Source organism: Tamandua tetradactyla, chromosome 5 (assembly GCF_023851605.1).
Source record: "Tamandua tetradactyla isolate mTamTet1 chromosome 5, mTamTet1.pri, whole genome shotgun sequence".
NCBI classification, from domain to species: domain Eukaryota; kingdom Metazoa; phylum Chordata; class Mammalia; order Pilosa; family Myrmecophagidae; genus Tamandua; species Tamandua tetradactyla.
The window spans coordinates 135316023-135333783 of record NC_135331.1 but is presented as its reverse complement, the minus strand read 5'-3'; the positions used below and the strand labels follow the sequence as shown (position 1 = coordinate 135333783).

The 17761-nt window shown below is 35.2% G+C and overlaps 1 protein-coding gene across 2 annotated transcripts in view; it reads left to right on the top strand.

Annotated features, from left to right (window-relative positions):
• The window catches only part of PHIP (PHIP subunit of CUL4-Ring ligase complex), a 147661-nt gene that overhangs the window by 86519 nt on the left and 43381 nt on the right, over positions 1-17761 (top strand). The window contains exons 19-23 of one of the 2 annotated variants that reach the window (XM_077162287.1): positions 16-199; positions 9063-9177; positions 12389-12529; positions 14398-14474; positions 16666-16897. In XM_077162287.1, the coding sequence (XP_077018402.1) occupies positions 16-199; positions 9063-9177; positions 12389-12529; positions 14398-14474; positions 16666-16897 (749 nt within the window). Of the gene's footprint in view, positions 1-15; positions 200-9059; positions 9178-12388; positions 12530-14397; positions 14475-16665; positions 16898-17761 lie in introns of both variants that reach the window. The other variant, XM_077162286.1, reaches the window with a different exon arrangement.

Sequence of the window (17761 nt, the reverse complement as noted above, 5' to 3'; positions counted from 1 at the left end):
AATTTTTTTACTTAGGCTCTGTAAGTTCTACCTCAGAGGTTCATTCACCACCAAATGTAGGACTAAGACGTAGTGGACAAATTGAAGGTGTACGGCAAATGCACAGTAATGCACCAAGAAGTGAAATAGCCACAGAGCGGGATCTTGTAGCTTGGAGTCGAAGGGTTGTAGTGCCTGAGTTATCAGCCGGTGTAGCCAGGTAAGGGGAGTTGTGAATTTTTAATATACAGAAGACCTGAATTCCAGTCTTCAAAATACCTTTTCAGCTCTAAAATTTATTTTAAATTTATCTGAAGATAATATTTTTAAATCAAACTATTCATGATTCTGGAGAACAGTTAGATTTCCAGATATGTCCTTCGCTAGATGATTCATGTAAATAATACATGTTAAGGTGAATGGGAGGAAATGAATTCAAATTGAGCAAATATGAGCTTTTATTGAGTAGCATATTTAAGTCCTTGTTTGTCCTATTTATCTGTCTTAAAACACATTTCATACAAGTTTGTTTTATTTATTTCCGTTTTTTAGTGGATTTTACTAATCATTTATGCCGTATCATTCAGAGGCATAAAGAAAATATGCTGTTGGATATTTATTTGCAAATATATTACTTAAATATTTTATGTATTTTTAAAAGTTTTCATATTAAAAAGTATATATTCCTTTTAAAGTAGTGGTTTGGTGTTATCCAATTCTCAAGGTCTGTGCTCTGATACAATTTTATATACAAATCCTTTTGATTCATTAGTAATGAATACTTATGAATAAGGCCCAAATGAACCCAACCTGTACTGATTTAGGATTTTCTAGTTCTTAAATTCAATAGATAATAGTAAAAGGTAAATATTTTAAAAATCTTATTGTTTGTATAGGGTGTGCTTTTTGATTAGACAGTACATAGAATATTTGCCTTAAGGATTTAGGATTAAAAATACACCTAAAGTATAAATTTGAATTTTCGCTTTTTCTTATGACGTGTATGCTCAGATATCCTTTAATAAAAATTAACTTTCATAATATTTTTAGCTGGGTTATTGCGTTTTTTAAATTTTAATGTTAAGGTTTGAAGTGAGTCTGATAAATAGCAGGTCCACCATCTTTTCAACATCAATAATGAAAGAATTGGAAAATAACACAAAACAAATGGGAAATCAGAATTTACTTTTAATTACTGATACATTTGTGGAGAATGTGACTTTTTTGTGCATGAAAGTGTGTTTCCTAATATGTATATATATTGCACATAGGGCATTGAACTGGGCAATGCTTACCAGGTTTTACCAGAACACATCAGTTGATTTCCCAAACAGACCAATTTGATTAGTTCATTCCGCCTCCCTAGAGTGGAATGAGAAAGGGAATGAAAAGCGGTCAGGAGTAGGTTGCCAGTTGGTGGTGGAAGACCTATCCTTTGGAAGGAAATGTTAGGAATGTGAAAGATGTGTCCCTGTAAATATTTTATCTCTTTATCATTGGATTTAGTGATTAAACCTATGGTCAAGCAAAACTGTGGCCATCCCTTTAAGGAGAGCTCTACTTGGGCCTTCCTTAGAGCTCTGTCACAGTACTTAGTGCTTTTTACTTGGGAATATTTCTGGGACCCTTTCCTCCCCTGCCCTGCAGTGAGTAAGGTTTGCTGCTAAAACTTTCTTAAATGAGTCAGACTATACATTTAAAAAAATTAAATCCAAATATCTGACAAAGGACTAGTATCTAGAATATATAAAGAACTCTGAAATACCCAGTAAAGAAATCAAATAATCCAGTTACAAGATGGACAAAAAGACATGAATAGACTTTCACTGAAGAGTTTATACAAATGCAAACAGCCTGTGAAAAGATGTGTATCATCATGAGCTATTAAGGAAATGCAAATTAGAACCACAAGGAGACATCACAGCATACCTATTAGAATGGATAAAATAAAAAATAGTGGCAACAATCAAATGCTGGGGGTAGGGGGGATGCTGAGAAGCTGGAGTACTCATAGGATACTGATGGTAATATAAAATGATATAGGTACTCTGGAAAATGGTTTGGCACTTTCTTACAAACCTAAACATGCAATTACCATATGACCCAGTATTTGTACTGTTGGACCTTTATCCTAAGGAATTGAAAACTTATAGTAACAAAGAAACCATGAATAAATGTCTAGCAGCTTTATAATATCCTAAATTGGGAAAAAACTCAGATGTCCTTCAGTGGGTGAATGAAGTTAAACTATGATATAGGCATACATATGATGCTAAATACTACTCAACAATATAAAAGTGAACAAACCTGATAACAACTTGGATGATTATTGAGGGAATTATGTGCATGAATAAAACCAGTCTCAAAGGTTACATCCTGTATATTCCATTCTGTTTTTTTTTTTTTATTCCATTCTTGAAATGACAAAATTATAGAAATGGAGAACAGATTAGTGGTTGCTAGGGTTTAGGGACTGAGGAGGTCATAGGGGGAGGAAAGTATAGTGGATATGGCAATAAAAGGGCACCTCCAGGGATTCTGGTGGTTATGAAAATGTATAACTTGATTGGAGTGTTGGATATCCAAATTTACACATGTGAATAAGCTTGTATAGAACTAAATATATACATGTACACATATTCACACAAATGACGTAGTAAAACAAAATCTAGATAAGATTGGTGGATTGTACCAATGTCACCATTTTGGTTGTGAAATTGTATTAAAGTTTTGGAAGGTATTACCATTAGAGGGAACTGGGTGAAGGGTCCACATGATCTGTCCGTATTATTTCTTACCGGTTGCATAGGATTCTTTATTTTTCTCAAGAGTTTAATTTTTTTAAAGTCTGAAAAAAAAAAAAAAATCCAGGCCACTCTTTTCACAAGGTTAAATTTGCTCATTTTATTTCCCATTCAGAATTATGACCAGCCTTGTTGAAGACTGGTGTTGTTAAGTAAAATGACAAAATTAATATACTCCAGTAGTAAAAATTTCAACATTATAGAAAGTTTGAATATTAACTCCCTTCCTATTATGAAATCTTCAGGGGAAAATTAAAGTTCTAAACTTAGGTACCCTTGCAGTTCAAAAACTTAAGCTGTAAGGAATCAAAGTAAAAAGTCAAATTCTTTTGTGTGAGTTCAGTTCCACGATATTAAAGTACAAAATGTTCCACAGTTTCTTCTGTGGCCCAGTTTCAACTTGATTCCCAGGTAAATCAGAGTTTTGCAAGCTTGACCTGCCTCTCACTGGAAAGAATGTTGTTCTTTCAGGGCTTCAGGAGTTGATTAGTTTGATCTCAAAGCTAAAATCAGTTTATATGGCATACAAGATTATCACAGCACTGAACTTACACCCCCTAATAAAAAAAATAGTTTTTTAGCCTTGGAGCAGTTATCCTAGGAATACCCACATTACCGGGACTACATACTTGGTTTGCTAAAGAGCATAGCCAAAACAGTGGCAACAAATTTGAGTAGACAGAAAAAAATACTTAAGTATCTATCTTTTCTATGCTTAAGCAATTTGTCACCACATGTTCAGAGGCAAGAACATATAAATTTAAACTCAGAAATCATTACCACATGCTTCTATCTAGAAAGAAACCATTAGAGTAACATTCCTTCCTTGACACCTAGCATTCATTTTGCGGGGGAAGTCGGTTGCAAAAATTCTAGATTAACATCCATTTTTTTTCTGCTTCTTATCATTTTTAACTTTTTTCATTGTATAATGTAATATATATACAAAACAAAGAAATAAAAAAGCAATGGTTTTCAAAGCACTCTTCAACAAGTAGTTACAGGACAGATCCTGGAGTTTGTCATGGGCTACCATACAATCCTCTCAGATTTTTCCTTCTGGCTGCTCCAGATACAGGAGGCTAGAAGGCTTCAATTTTTTTTTATCATCACAATTGACTTTTTCTCCTTTTTTTTTTTGTGGAAAATAACATATATACGAAAAAGCCATAAATTTCAAAGCACAGCACCACAATTAGTTGTAGAATATATTTCAGAGTTTGACATGGGTTACAGTTCCACAATTTTAGGTTTTTTACTTCTAGCTGCTCTAAAATGCTGGAGACTAAAGGAGGTATCAGTTTAATGATGTAGCATTCATTTGTAAAATCCTATCTTCTCTGTATAACTCCCCTGTTCTAGTTTGCTAGCTGCTGGAATGCATATACCAGAAACAATGGCTTTTGAAAAGGGAAATTTAATAAATTTCTAGTTTACAGTTTTAAGGTCGAGAACATGTCCCAATTAAAACAAGTCTGCAGAAATGTCCAATCTAAGGCATCCAGGGAAAGATACCTTATATCAAGAAGGCTGATAAAGTTCAGGGTTTCTTTCTCATCTGAAAAGGCACATGGTGAACACACCATCATCTGCTAGCTTTCTCTCCTGGCTTCCTGTTTCATGAAGCTCCCCCAGGAGGCGTTTTCCTTCTTCATCTCCAAAGGTCGCTGATTGGTGGACTCTGCTTCTTGTGGCTGTCGTTATCTGCTCTCTCTGAATCTCTCTTTCTCCGAAATGTTTCCTTTTTTATAGGATTCCAGTAAATTAATCAAGGCCCACCTGAACGGGTGGAGGCACATCTCCACCTAATCCAGCTTAACAGCCAGTCCAGATTGAGTCACAATTAGATAATCTAATTGCAGATTCAAACATACAGTGCTGAATAGGGATTAAAAGAAACAGCTGCCTTTACAAAATGGGATTAGAATTAAAACATGACTTTTGTAGGGTCCTTTCAAAGTGGCACATCCACCATCACCTTTAATCTTTCCATACCTTTCTTTAGGGATCTTTGGGCTATGGCCATTCTAAATTTTTGTTATTGGAAGGGTCTGTCACTGATTCGTGCTAGGAAGATGAAACTATCTGATGTTCTGGAGAGGCTGGACTAGGTTTCAGGGTTTATCTGGACCAGGGACCCATCTGGAGGTTGTAGGTTTCTGGCAAGTTACTCTAGTGCCTGGAACCCTTGTGGAATCTTATATACTGCCCTAGGTATTCTTTAGGATTGGCTGGAATGATCCTGGCTGGGGTTTGGCAGGTTATGATAGGTAGCAATATCTAACTGAAGCTTACATAAGAGCAACTGCCAAAGTAGCCTCTTGGCTCTGTTTGACTCTCTCTGCCACTGACACTTTATTAATTACACTTCTTTTCCTCCATTTGGTCAGGATGTAATTGTTGATCTCACGGTGCCAGGTCTAGATTCATCCCTGGGAGTCCTCTCCCACGTCGCCAGGAAGACTTTCATCCCTGGATGTCATGTTCCATGTCGTCGGGAGGGCAATGATTTCACTTGCAGAGTTGGGCTTAGAGAGACTTGAGGCCACATTTGAGCAACAACAGAGGTCCTCCAGAAGTACCTCTTAGGCATGCCTATGGGTAATCTAAGTTTCTCTGCTACCTACATAAGCTTCACAAGAGTAAGCGTTCTGATCCGAGGGCATGGTTTATTGATTTGGGTGTCCCTAAAGTTTGACGGAGTATCAGAGGATTAATAGTTCCGTAGTCTTTCTCCCCTCCCTCAGGGGACTTTGCCAATACATTTTGACTATCTGCTTAATATACTCTAGGATGTATCCAAGCATTGCAACATTCTGTACAGGATTAAAGGACCTCTTTCTTATTCTGGGCTCCCTTTGTTTCATTTGTTCAAATGAGCTATACAGGTAGGTTGAGTTAGATTATGCCCTACAGAAAATGTCAGTTCCAGATCAAATAAGCCTTTCTTCCATTGGTTTCAAAGAGTATGTGTGGTTCTAAAATATAGACACTGTCTTCCTTAGCACTGTGTTCTGAATTACTTTAACCTCAACCTGTTTGGTTTTGTCCTTATCTCTAAATATCAGATTATATATATAAAACAGCCTCTTAAAATCCAGAAATGATAGTCACAGCTCTGGACTTAATGTGTCTGCTCTAAAAGCTTACAATCTAGGCCCCTGTTTTCTTATGAGCATTTTCTAAAGGTGACCATGCCATTCTTATTCTTTTTTTTTCTGGCTTATTTTGTCTCACCAAATGTCCCCACATGTTCATTCACATTGTTGCATGCCTCATGACTTTGTTCCGTTGTGTAGCAGGACAACCTTCGTTCATAAGTAATCACCATCATTCGCCAATGTGCTTCTCAGCCAGTGAATACTTCAGCCATCTGCATTCATCCAGCATTATGTATATCGAGCCGAGGTCCACAGTCCATCAACATTCTCAATTTTAGATAATTTCATTGTTCCCAAGAGAAAGAAAACCAATAAACACACCCTCGCCAAATAGGAAATCTAAACCTCCTCTTAACTCTTGTCTCTCCCCCCCATTATTTACCGCTGCTGTTGTGGTAGTGCTGATGATTTCTGTGGTAGTGCTGATGGTTATCTAACTTCTCTATTTCCTTGTTGTTCTTCTGTGTGGTTGTTTTATCTATAGAAGAGAGTGGTGTATTGAAGTTTCCTATTATTGTTGAAACATCAGTTGCTCCTTTCAGTTTTGCTCCCTTGAAGTTTGCCTCATGGACTTTGGAGTCCCTTCATTGCGAGCATAAGCATTTATGATTGTTATATCTTCTTGGTGAATTGACCCTTTAATTAGTATATTTTGTCCTTCTTTGTCTCTTATTGATAACTTTATGATTAAAGTCTATTTTGTCCAATATTAGTATAGCTACTCCTGCTTTCTTTTGATTGCAGCTTGTGTGGAAATCTTTTCCCATCCTTTCACTTTCAATCTATTTGTATCCTTGTGTCTAAGATGAGTCTCTTGTAAGCAGCATATAGTTGAATTGTTCCTTAATCCAATCTGCCAATCTGAATCTTTTAATTGTTAAGTTTAGTCTGTTACCATTCAAAGTTATTACTGAAAAGGTGTTTCTTGAATCCACCATCTTATCTTTTTTATTTTATTTGTCAGATCTATAGATTCTTTTCCCTCTTTCTCTTTGTATTCTTTAAATTACTCTTAGTGGTATTCTTCAATTCTGTGCCCTCCTCCAGACCTCCCTCTCCTGTCTTTTTTTCAGCCAGCAGAACTCCTTTTACTATTTCTTGTAGGGCTGGTCTCTTGTTGACAGATTCTTTCATGACTTTTTTGTGAAAACTTTAATCTCTCCCTCAGTTTTGAAGGACAGTCTGGCTGGGTACAGAATTCTTGGCTGGAAGTCTTTCTCTTTCAGGATCTTGAATATATCATACTCCTGCCTTCTCGCCTCCAGGGTACTTGTTGAGTTCTGAACCTCAGTCTTATTTGGTTTCCCTTGTATGTAGTAGATTGTTTTTTTCTTGTCACTTTCAGGATTTTCTGCTGCTTTTCAGCATTTGACAGACTGATTAGTATGTGTCTTGGAGAAGGCCTGTTTGGATTTAGTCTGTTTGAAGTTCATTGGGCTTCTTTAACTTGTATATTTATGTCCTTTATAAGGGTTGGGAAGTTTTACCCTATTACATCCTCATCTACTCTTCCTATCTCTTTACTCCTCTCTTCTCCTTCTGGGACACCAATGATGCTTGTATTTGTGCACTTTGTTTTGTCTATCATATCCAGTTCAAATTTTTCTATCTTTTTTTACCATTTACTGCTTTGAGTCTTTGAAGTCAGTTATCCAGTCCTCTATATCACTTATTCTATCTTTTGTCTCTTTGAATCTGGTGTTGTGTGCCTCTAGTATGTTTTTTATTTGGTCAACAAAGTCATTAATCTCCTTGATATCTGCAATTTTTCTATTTATCCTTTCAAATTCCTCTTTATGCACTTCTACTGTCTTTTGATCTCCTTTATGTCATTTGCCATCCCACTTATTTTATTAAGTAGAGTTGTATGAACATCTTTGATTAGTTGTTCCAATGTCTGTCTCCTCAGGTGTTTTAATTTGGTCATTAGGCAGGGCTGTATATGTCTGCATTGTGATATGCTTAGTGATCTGCTGTCCTCATGGCATGTGAATATCTTGATTGATTTACTTGGAAAGTTGATTTCTTTCAGTAGTCTAAGGCCTTGTATTTGTGGGATGGAAGTACGGCAGGGATCAGAGTATGAGCTGGGGCACTCAGTGCAGTGATTTATTTCAGGGCAGGTGTAGGCCCAGTAGTGGATGCTAAACTGATGTTTGTGAACGTGGGCGCCCAGCGGCTGGGGATGATGTAGCTGTGTGGGTGCACCAGTCTGGGGGTGCGTAACCCTGGTGTGCGCTGGTGTAAGGCACGAGGCCGTTCGTGATGCATATGTTGAGCTGTGGCAGCACATTGGTGTGATGCCTTCATGGATTGGGGGCAGATATGACCCTGCTGCACAGGTCAGCACTTTCACAGCTGGGAAGTGTGGCTGAGGGTAATGTGCCTGCATGGTTCTAGGACTGCTGTAAACTGAGGTTCCCAGAGCTGAATGACATGAGTGGGGGCCTGTGCACATTGGTGAGTCTAGGAGTGCTATAAACTGATGTGCTGAGCTCAGGAGGTTGGGGTCAGGCTGTGCGACACTATGGGCAGGGGTGCCGGGGTAGCCTGGGTATGGAGGTGAGTGCCCGCAGCAGCCTTTATGTGCTGGCAACAGCCTGCAGGGAGCAGGGAGGGGGATGTAAAGCTTGGGAGGGGTGCAGGAGAGGTTGGTTGGGCTGCACTTGGGATGGGGGTGTGGGCCAGGTACGTGCACCGGGAGCTGGTGGGGTAATAGGGGTGCCTTGAGCCCTGGGAATGGGAGTGGGTTAGGGTGTGTGTGGGGTGTGGGATGAGTCGCCAGTCATGGGGCTGCACTGGTGAGGGTAGCACACCCAAGGAATGCAGCCTGGCCCATGTCCTAGCTCCCTGCTCCTGTCCATACATTTCCTCAGGGGCCTTATGCCTCTGCCCCAGGCTACAGCTTTCTGCCTCTCCTTTCCTTGGCCTCTGCAAATAGGACCACTCTATGTGGTGTAGAAGGCTGTCCCGGGTCAGCCGTGCTTCCAAATTATCACTTCAGTTGTCCTCCTGCCCCTTATCTAACTTTTCTGTCGAGCAGAGCTGACCTGAAGCTACTCTATTCGGCCATCTTCCTAAAAGTCCACATGCATGGTTTTGAATTCTCTTTCAGTAGGCAAGAAGAATGGAGAACTGCAAAAGGAGAAGAAGAAATAAAGATTTATAGATCAGAAGAGAAAAGAAAACACTTCACTGTTCCAAAAGAGAATAAAATACCCATTGCTGCAAAGGTAATTAGCAACTACTTTGAAGTTCAGAACTTGTTTCATAAAGTACAATAACTGTTTTAAGATTTCTTTTTGTAATTAAAATGTTAGTATAAATAATATATTTAATGAAGTAAAATTAATGTAAACTAAATCCAAATTATCTTTTAGATGATCTTAGTAAATTCTTTATTTTATGTTTGCCTTCTTCTAGCATACCTTTTCCCCACAAGCCAATTCATATATGCAACTCTAATAAATTTTACTATAAACCTAAGCAAGATCTTTAAGTAGCTCTGCCATTTGGTTGCACATTCTAAAACAGTTTCTTTTTCCCTTAGAATCTTTTTTGTTGCTTTGCATCTGTTTTTTATTCTAGATAATCAGTTCAGCTTTGTTGTTATAAACAATTGTTCTTGTTTTCTCGTTTAAGAGAGATAAATTGTCCTCACTCATCTGCCCTGTTGGTTTCTGTGTCATCCTTCTATGAAAAAAATTTTGGGTCCAGTGGATTTCAGAGGGCTGTGCCCTAATCAGGGAGAGATATGTACTAACTTCCTTTGACGTCAAGGCATGAAAATTATCCATTTTCATTGCTGTTTTTTCTAATCATAGACGCTTCAGAGCATTATAGTCTAAAGTTGTGAAAACTTAAAAATGGAACTCCTTTTTAAGTCCAGGTCATCATATAAGCAATGATCTAAGCAAAGACAAGAAAATTGGTAGCCTGACCCAGCTTTGTGCTCAATCCTGATTTTATTGGAGTTCCTTAGACCTCCTGAATTCACCTCCTTTTCTAGAACTCTCTTTTCTCTTTTATGGCTCTTCTCTTCAAAAGACTGAAGTTACTTTTTAAACTTTTTCTTTACTAGGTTCAATAGGACCCACCTGACAGTGCTAGAATTCCTATTAGTATAATAAAAGAGAATCTCTTTGTGAAATATCTTTTATTGGGGGGGGGGCGGGTGCAAGGGGGCGGTTCATGGTAGCTGGAAAGCATTTTACTCAGAATCTAAAGATATGGAGACAAACACTTGTGTAACTGGTGAGAGTATGCATTGCCAATAGCATAACGAAAGGAAAATGATAGTATGTATTAACATTAAAGGATGTGTTTATCTTTCCATAGTAGCTCTTTGAAGGCTGTTTTTCTTAAAGTTGAGTACTGATGTGTGTGTGTGTATATATATATATTTGTGTGTGTGTGCATGTAATGTAAATGTAGTTTTTTATTGTCTAAATGCAAAATGGGAATAACATTAGTGATCATCAGTAGTAGAAAGGTGGAATGTCATATCTACATACCCATAAAATGCTATTCATCTTTAAAAAAATGAGTTATCTTTTACTCATTATCTTAGAGAAATGTGAAGTCATTTGAACAGTAATGTATGATATGACCTCCTTTTAAGTTTGAAACTTTACAAAAATAGAGAAAATTGTGAAAGCATCTCCTCCCAGGCTATTATTAATACAGAAATATAAATTATGAGATGCCATTTATCATTACTCAGAATTGTATTTTTCTTTTTGTTCTAATAATACAATGGGGGACTTAACTTACTTTGTAGATGGAAGCATTAATTGATACCAAAATAAAACCAGAAAAGAAACCTGTTAAAAAGCACTTAAAAGTTGATTATTTAGGACTAGGTTTAGCTGAAAAGACAAAAGCCCCCAAAATAACAATAATTTAAGCAAGGGAGAATTATATTTCTTTGTCTTACAAAAGCCTAGGTAGGTAGTGCCCAGACCAGTGTTATACCCTCAGTGTTGAGGACTCAAGCTCTTTCATTTTTCTGATCCTGCTATGTATAGATTTGACCTCATGGCTCAGCACATCAGCATCCTCATTTAAAGTTGCAGAATTGAGAACAGGTCAGAAGAAGATGCAAAGGGGATGTATGCTCTCTTAGAAGGTTCCTAGAAGTTTCCATACAGCATTCTGCATGTATCTCATTGGCCAGAACTTAATCATGTGACTAAAGAAAATTTTAATTTTTTGTGGCAGAGGTAAAGAACAAATGTTAGTTGACAGTCAACTTTCCCTTCCAGTGCGTTATTTTATCAGGGCATTGAAAATGTTTATGTAATTTAACTTAGAATTCATCCTAAAGAAATATCAGATTGTGAATACAGCTCTTAAAAAGGCAACAAATTTCTAGAGATATAAACAGTTTTTAATAACGTCGATTTGAGTAAGTAAAATGTTTATGTTAAATGAAAGAAGATACATTAAATTCATGAGAAGAAAATTTGTGAGTTTACGAGTGACCATTATTTTCTTTTTTTATCTTTTAAATATTTCCCAAAGCTTTTACAAAATTACAAAATCCTTCGGTTTTTCTTTAAGAGAGAGAACCTTTGTGGAATAAATCTTGTATCTTTAAATGTGAAAATGTCTTATTTCACTTTCAGGAGTGAGGATATAATACAGGGTCAAAGTTATTGTCTGTTAACAACTTAAAAATAGTTCTCTTTCTTTGATGATAAACAAGGTCAGTCTGACTTGTTTCTTTGAAGTTAATCTAGGGTTTTCCTTTATTTTTCACAGTCTTGAGTTTCACTATATGTCTAAATGTGGGTTTTCTTTTATTTTTCTACTCGGCTCTCTGTAAGCCCTTTAGAGCTGAATTTTTTTTTTCCTTCAGATTTGGTTTTGGTTTAGTCTTTGGGTGATTGCTAGCTTGTGTTCCATATTCCAGTTAAGTGTGCACGTTTCACTTTTTATGATTATTGTTGGTTATGTTCTCATTGCTGCAAGAGACTTTGCATTCATTCATTTCTAACAGGAGAAGCAGCTATTCGTTGTTTTTGCCTTATACTGGCAGAGTAGTTTTATGATTACCAGTTTGGTTTCTAATTTGCCTCTGCCTTTTACTTGTGTCCCACAGCCATTGTCCTCTTTGTTTTATCATTGCTGTAGATAAGGTGTGGGAGTAGGAGAGTTCAATGTTTGGCTCAGTCTGTTACTGTGAATCTGTTAAGTCTGTCAATCAGAAAAGAGCATTTTTATAACTTAGCATTTGGCAGATGAATTTCAATAGATTATCATAAGCCTGTGATTTAACTTAGTGTGATAAAGTGAAATATTTGAGCTGGTACTATAAAATAGTCCATTTATGTAGTATATTAAATATGAGTGAATTCTTTGTATTTAAAATATATATATAATTGTTAAACTGAAGAATCTTCTTTAAGCAACTTTATGTACATTTAATTTACTTTTTTCCAGAATCATGCCCATGAGCAGTTTCTAGATCTTGGAGAAGCAAAAAAGCAACAGGCAAATCAACACAATTATCGTACAAGATCTGCATTGGAAGAGACACCAAGACCCTCGGAAGACATAGAAAATGCAACTAGTTCTTCAGATGTAAGATTATAGTTTCATAAGAATGTTCATTAGTTTCTGCTTCCATTTTTACTTATTTTTTTTTAATATGACCTTCATTCTTTGCATTCACTGACATATTTATAGATGTAGCTGAAAGATGGCATTTCCAGGTATTATAATGATAGTGATAGCTTCTATTCTCTGACGTGTATTTTTCCAGAAATGGCATACATTCTCACAATCTTGAATCCACAAGACAAAAACATATGAATTAATTATTTTCATTCTGTATGTAGGGGATCTGAGATTTAAAGATGTTTTAATTATGTATTTGCCTGACTATTAAGTGGCAGAAGAAAGATTAAACCCAGGTTCCTTTTACTCGAACGCCAAGCTTTTTAAATGGTACCATGAAACTAGTCTATAACTATAACAAATAATTAATAGTAATTTGACAGTTGTGGCTATTTTTCAATCCCTGTACCAATTTATAACTTTCTCAGTGTAATTTTTTTTTAATATTCTTCACTCATAATTATTTTAAAAAATGCTTTTTTCCCTTCCAAATTATGCATTTCCTTTGCCCAAGGGAATCAGTTTGCATGCACAGGTAAATCTTGTTCAGAACTTAAAAACATCTCCCTTTGCCCCAGTTAGGTCAGAGATTCAGTGAACTTTGAATTTGACTGTTACATACCTTTGAAGCCATATTGTGTTGTGGAATGTCAGTCATATATGAAAATCCTCAGTATATTCTCTATAGATGGAACAATATTATTAAATCAACTTAAACTAGAGGATTTTAATCACAATTTAAAAGTTAGTCTCCTAATGCCTTTACATCCCAGAGTATCCTAATATGAAGTACTCATTTGGGCATAAGGATGAAATATACCAATTACATAAATCTGATATATAAAAGTCTTGGATACAAACGCTAAGCATAAAAATATATACAGCCAATTATTTGATGTGTAAAATGTTTTTTCGCTTATGAAAGACAGTGTGATTCCTTGACATGTAAAATGTTTTTTTGCTTTTGAAAGACAATGTGATTCCTTTATATGTTGTTTTTATAAAATATTTTATGTGATTCAGTTTATTAGAAGCTTATAATATGTATTTCCAGGATACATCTGTTACATAAAGCAAAGATTTACTGAAGTCCTTGTCTTCCAAACTATTTTATGTTTTTGATATCCTTTAAGAGCAATTGAATTAATTTTTAGAAAAGTATATTGACAACAGAAATATTGCCTTCAGCATAATATGTTAATGAAAAGAATCCTGGTATTTTGATCCATGTATCTTGGACTTTAGTATGGTACTTCTGTATTTTTTATTTAGAATTTAGAAGTAATGCTGCCTCTTACCTACCCCCCATTTGTGAATATTTACTAAAATAAAAACAGTCGTAGATAACTTTTAATCTTCTATCATATGGATAAAATAAGACCAACGGTGGAATATCCTATTTTATATGCTAAAGTTAATTTAATGGTAATTAATAGAATATAAATAGGTCCAATTTAAGCTTCTCAAAGCATGGTTAGAAAAGAAAGCTTAAATTCTTAAAAAAGCTCAAGAAGGAAAGATTAATTTCAAATAATGAAATTTGATTCACTGTGGAATTTGATGTCATCTATTCTAGAACATGAATTAGGAAGCTAAAAATCCAAAATCTATTACCATTTGACAGGTACTCTGAATCCATTGTTAGTACTATATCTTTGGGTACATTTAATATTCTCATCTTTTTGCATAAAAATATAAAAGGTGTGTTTTGCAACTTATTTAAATCAGGTTTTAATTTAAATACTCTAATATGGTTGGTGTTAGTAGATATTGCTGATTTTTCTTTGTAATTGTAGAATATTATTTTGTTAAATATGTCTTCAATATCTCAGGAAGGTGAAGTGGTAGCTGTCAGTGGTGGTACATCTGAAGAGGAAGAGAGAGCATGGCACAGTGATGGCAGTTCTAGGTACGAGAATAAATTTTTATTTCTCCATTGTATAGTATAAAATCTTTGTAAAATTGTAGATGGTTTTTTTGTTTGTTTTTACCAGCAACATACTTCAAAGTTTCTTTCAGTTTAAAGTTGATCCTTCTTTGGGTATTTTTTGTTTTTACACAAAGTTTAGTTTTCTTTTCTAACTTGTTTTCTCTAGAAACAGAAAGGTTGGTTACTGCAATGAGATCTGCAAAATGATGCCTTCCCTTGATAATTTAATTGACATTATATCTTCTGAGTGCTCTAATTTTAAATACTGAGCCACAAACTAATTTCATTATTTTGAGAAGTATTTAAGCATGAAATTATGAAAGTGATGATGCATTGTCAATTTAACTATCTTAAGTAGTAGAATTTGTGGAATACTAACAATATTTTCTTCTTGCAATGGTAGTCAGTTTTTAGTTCTCCTAGTATTCCTGCCCCAGTGGACCATGCAAGTGAAGATCATTTCAGCTGGTTATTTGGTGGTTCATGGGCTGATAGCTTTGGCTGAATTTGCAAGATCTTGGTAGCAAGAAAGAGTGTAGCCTTTGGAGATGGTAATTAGTTTAGTTAATCCCCTAGACTTATTCTTTTGCAGCAGTGGCTCTTAAAATAGAAGAGCCAAGGAAACTTAAGTGGAAACTGTAACAATTTCTTCTATCAGCTCTAAAATCAGGAGCTTTCTTAGTTCCACAATATTGACTTCTGATAATATGCAAGTTCCCATGGCTATGTCTGGTCCTTTAATAGTGAGAATAGAGTATGTCAAACCACAGTCAACTAAGGGATTTCTGTATTGAGAGTGCAATGGTAGCTTTAGCAGTTGGAGGCAGTTGTAAAGAACATGACCCTGGGGTTTGTAGTTGCATCTGTGCTGGCAGCAGATGATCTTCTAGCTGAATATTCCAGAGATTGGTGACTCTGAGGATTTGGCAGTTCCTGTTTTCAGAAACTGCCATGGGCTGGAGATAGAGTAAATAAATCTCAGAGTTTCAGGGCAGCCTATTCTTCTACAGATGTTTACTCTCATAATCCATCCCATGATTAAGTAGTTTGGAAAGAGCACCTGCTAAGAAAATATTTTCCTTTTAAGTTCACAAAAATCATGTAAAATTTTAACGTGAACTCATTCTAGAAAGCATTTAGTTTTTTATTCTTATCTGTGATGATTATTCTTGGGAAAATTTAGGTAAATACCTATAAAGAACATGTAGACAGGGAGAGAAGAGATAAAACTCCAGAAAAATCTGCACCTTCAGTGTGAAGAATAGGGTCATACATCAGTAAATGGAGGCAGATTTCTTGCTGTTTTTTATGCAATGTGATTTAGATTCCTTTAAGGTATTTATATTTATAAAGCTATACAAAATCAAATCAAATGTACTAAAATTATAACAATAGCAAATGGATTCTTAAGTTTGCAACAACATCAGTTCTGTAAAATTTAAGCTGAAAAGAAATGGCAAACATGATTGGTAGTGATACTTAAAATAGTAAGGCCTGTACTTTTCTGAATCATGGCATACTTTGAAGCATAAGATACACCTAAGGTGTATATATAGATAGATTAATTTTATCTAAATGTTATTTTTCCTTTTCTGTACATGCTAAGTTTGCAAATACAACCTTATCACAGGGTAGGAGCACTTTGGGAACTGCTAGTCCATGACAGTCAAAATCTAGGTGTGTGAGAGCTCTAGTGCTCTGGGGGAGTTACCCCTGAAAGAGCCAACACCCTTCACAAAACGAATCCTTATACTTCTCCTTAATATCCTGTGCTATCCAGGGCTCTTGCTACTGTTGTTAGAATTGAGGAAAATGGCTACTAACTCTTACGTTTGTATGCCCCATGATATTTTGGACTCTGAAACCCAGTCTTTTTTTTTTTTTCTTAAATCATCATTTTGGACTCAGAAACCCAGTTTTTTTTTTCTTAAACCATAGAATGAACTTACATTTGTCTCAATTAAAATTTGTATTCATATTTTTTGAGATATTAAAGTAAGTTGAGCCTACAGATTTTTGAAGAAATGGTTAAGAGTTGAAAATTAAAAAAATATTTTTATTTCATCCAACTATAAATAATTGTCATTCTTTAATATGATCTTTCATTTTATATTTATAAAACAAGATCTTAAAATTATAACATGTGTGTAAATCCCTTCTCATTTTCTAGTGAGTACTCCAGTGATTACTCTGATTGGACAGCAGATGCAGGAATTAATCTGCAGCCACCAAAGAAAGTTCCTAAACATAAAAGCAAGAAGGCAGAAAGTAGTTCAGATGAAGAAGAAGAATCTGAAAAACAGAAGCAAAAACAGATGAAAAAGGAAAGGAAAAAAGTAAATGAAGAAAAAGATGGACCAATATCACCAAAGAAAAAGAAGGCCAAAGAAAGAAAACAAAAGGTTTATATTTTTTTAAATAAATTCATTGTTTCCTATGAAAATGACTTGAGGTAATATTTTAAAAGTACAGTTGAGAATAAAAATTGCTGAGATATATGCAAGTATTAATAGAAAAATCTCAGAAGTACCCAGTAAAATAAAGTATACCAAGATATATTTAGCTTATTCAGATTTTAATGTTTCACATATAAGAGTATTTTTGCATATATTTGTTAAATATGTTTATCTTTTATTATTTAAAAGAACATAAGAACATGCTGCTGCAAAATACACAGTTTAGTAGTCCCTTAATTGGTGTTACCTTTTCAGTATAGTTGTTGACCACAAGGCAAATATGAATCAGAAGTAGGATTCTACTGTTGTAAAAAGCCTTCATTAATTGACTAAGTGCTTGAGCCATAATTAGTTGGTCCTTAGGTCAGTAGTAGTTTTGGTTTGATTACTACATCTTACATCTATGGACAATTTGGGAGAAATCAGAGAAGAGAGAAATATTTTAGAAATAAGTTCTATCAGCTCTTATGAAGTAGAAATTCTTTGACCTAGGAATGAAAATAAGAGCTATTTAATTCTTGCTCTGAAGTAAGTGAAATATGAAGGACATGTTTTCTGCTCCCTAAGGAGTATAAGTGGGAAGTTTATTTGGTTACACTAATGGGAGATGTTTTTATAAACCTCTGCCATTTTTAGAAGTAAATATATGTTGTTATTTGTAAAATTATCAGAGTAAGACTGTAGAATCTTATTTCTAGAGCGCTTTGAAACATTTTAAGAATGCATCCATCTTGTTTTAAGTATTTTATCTGCATCCATTGAGTTCTTATCTATTTCAGCTTTACAGTTACAGGTTATTTTAAATTAGAT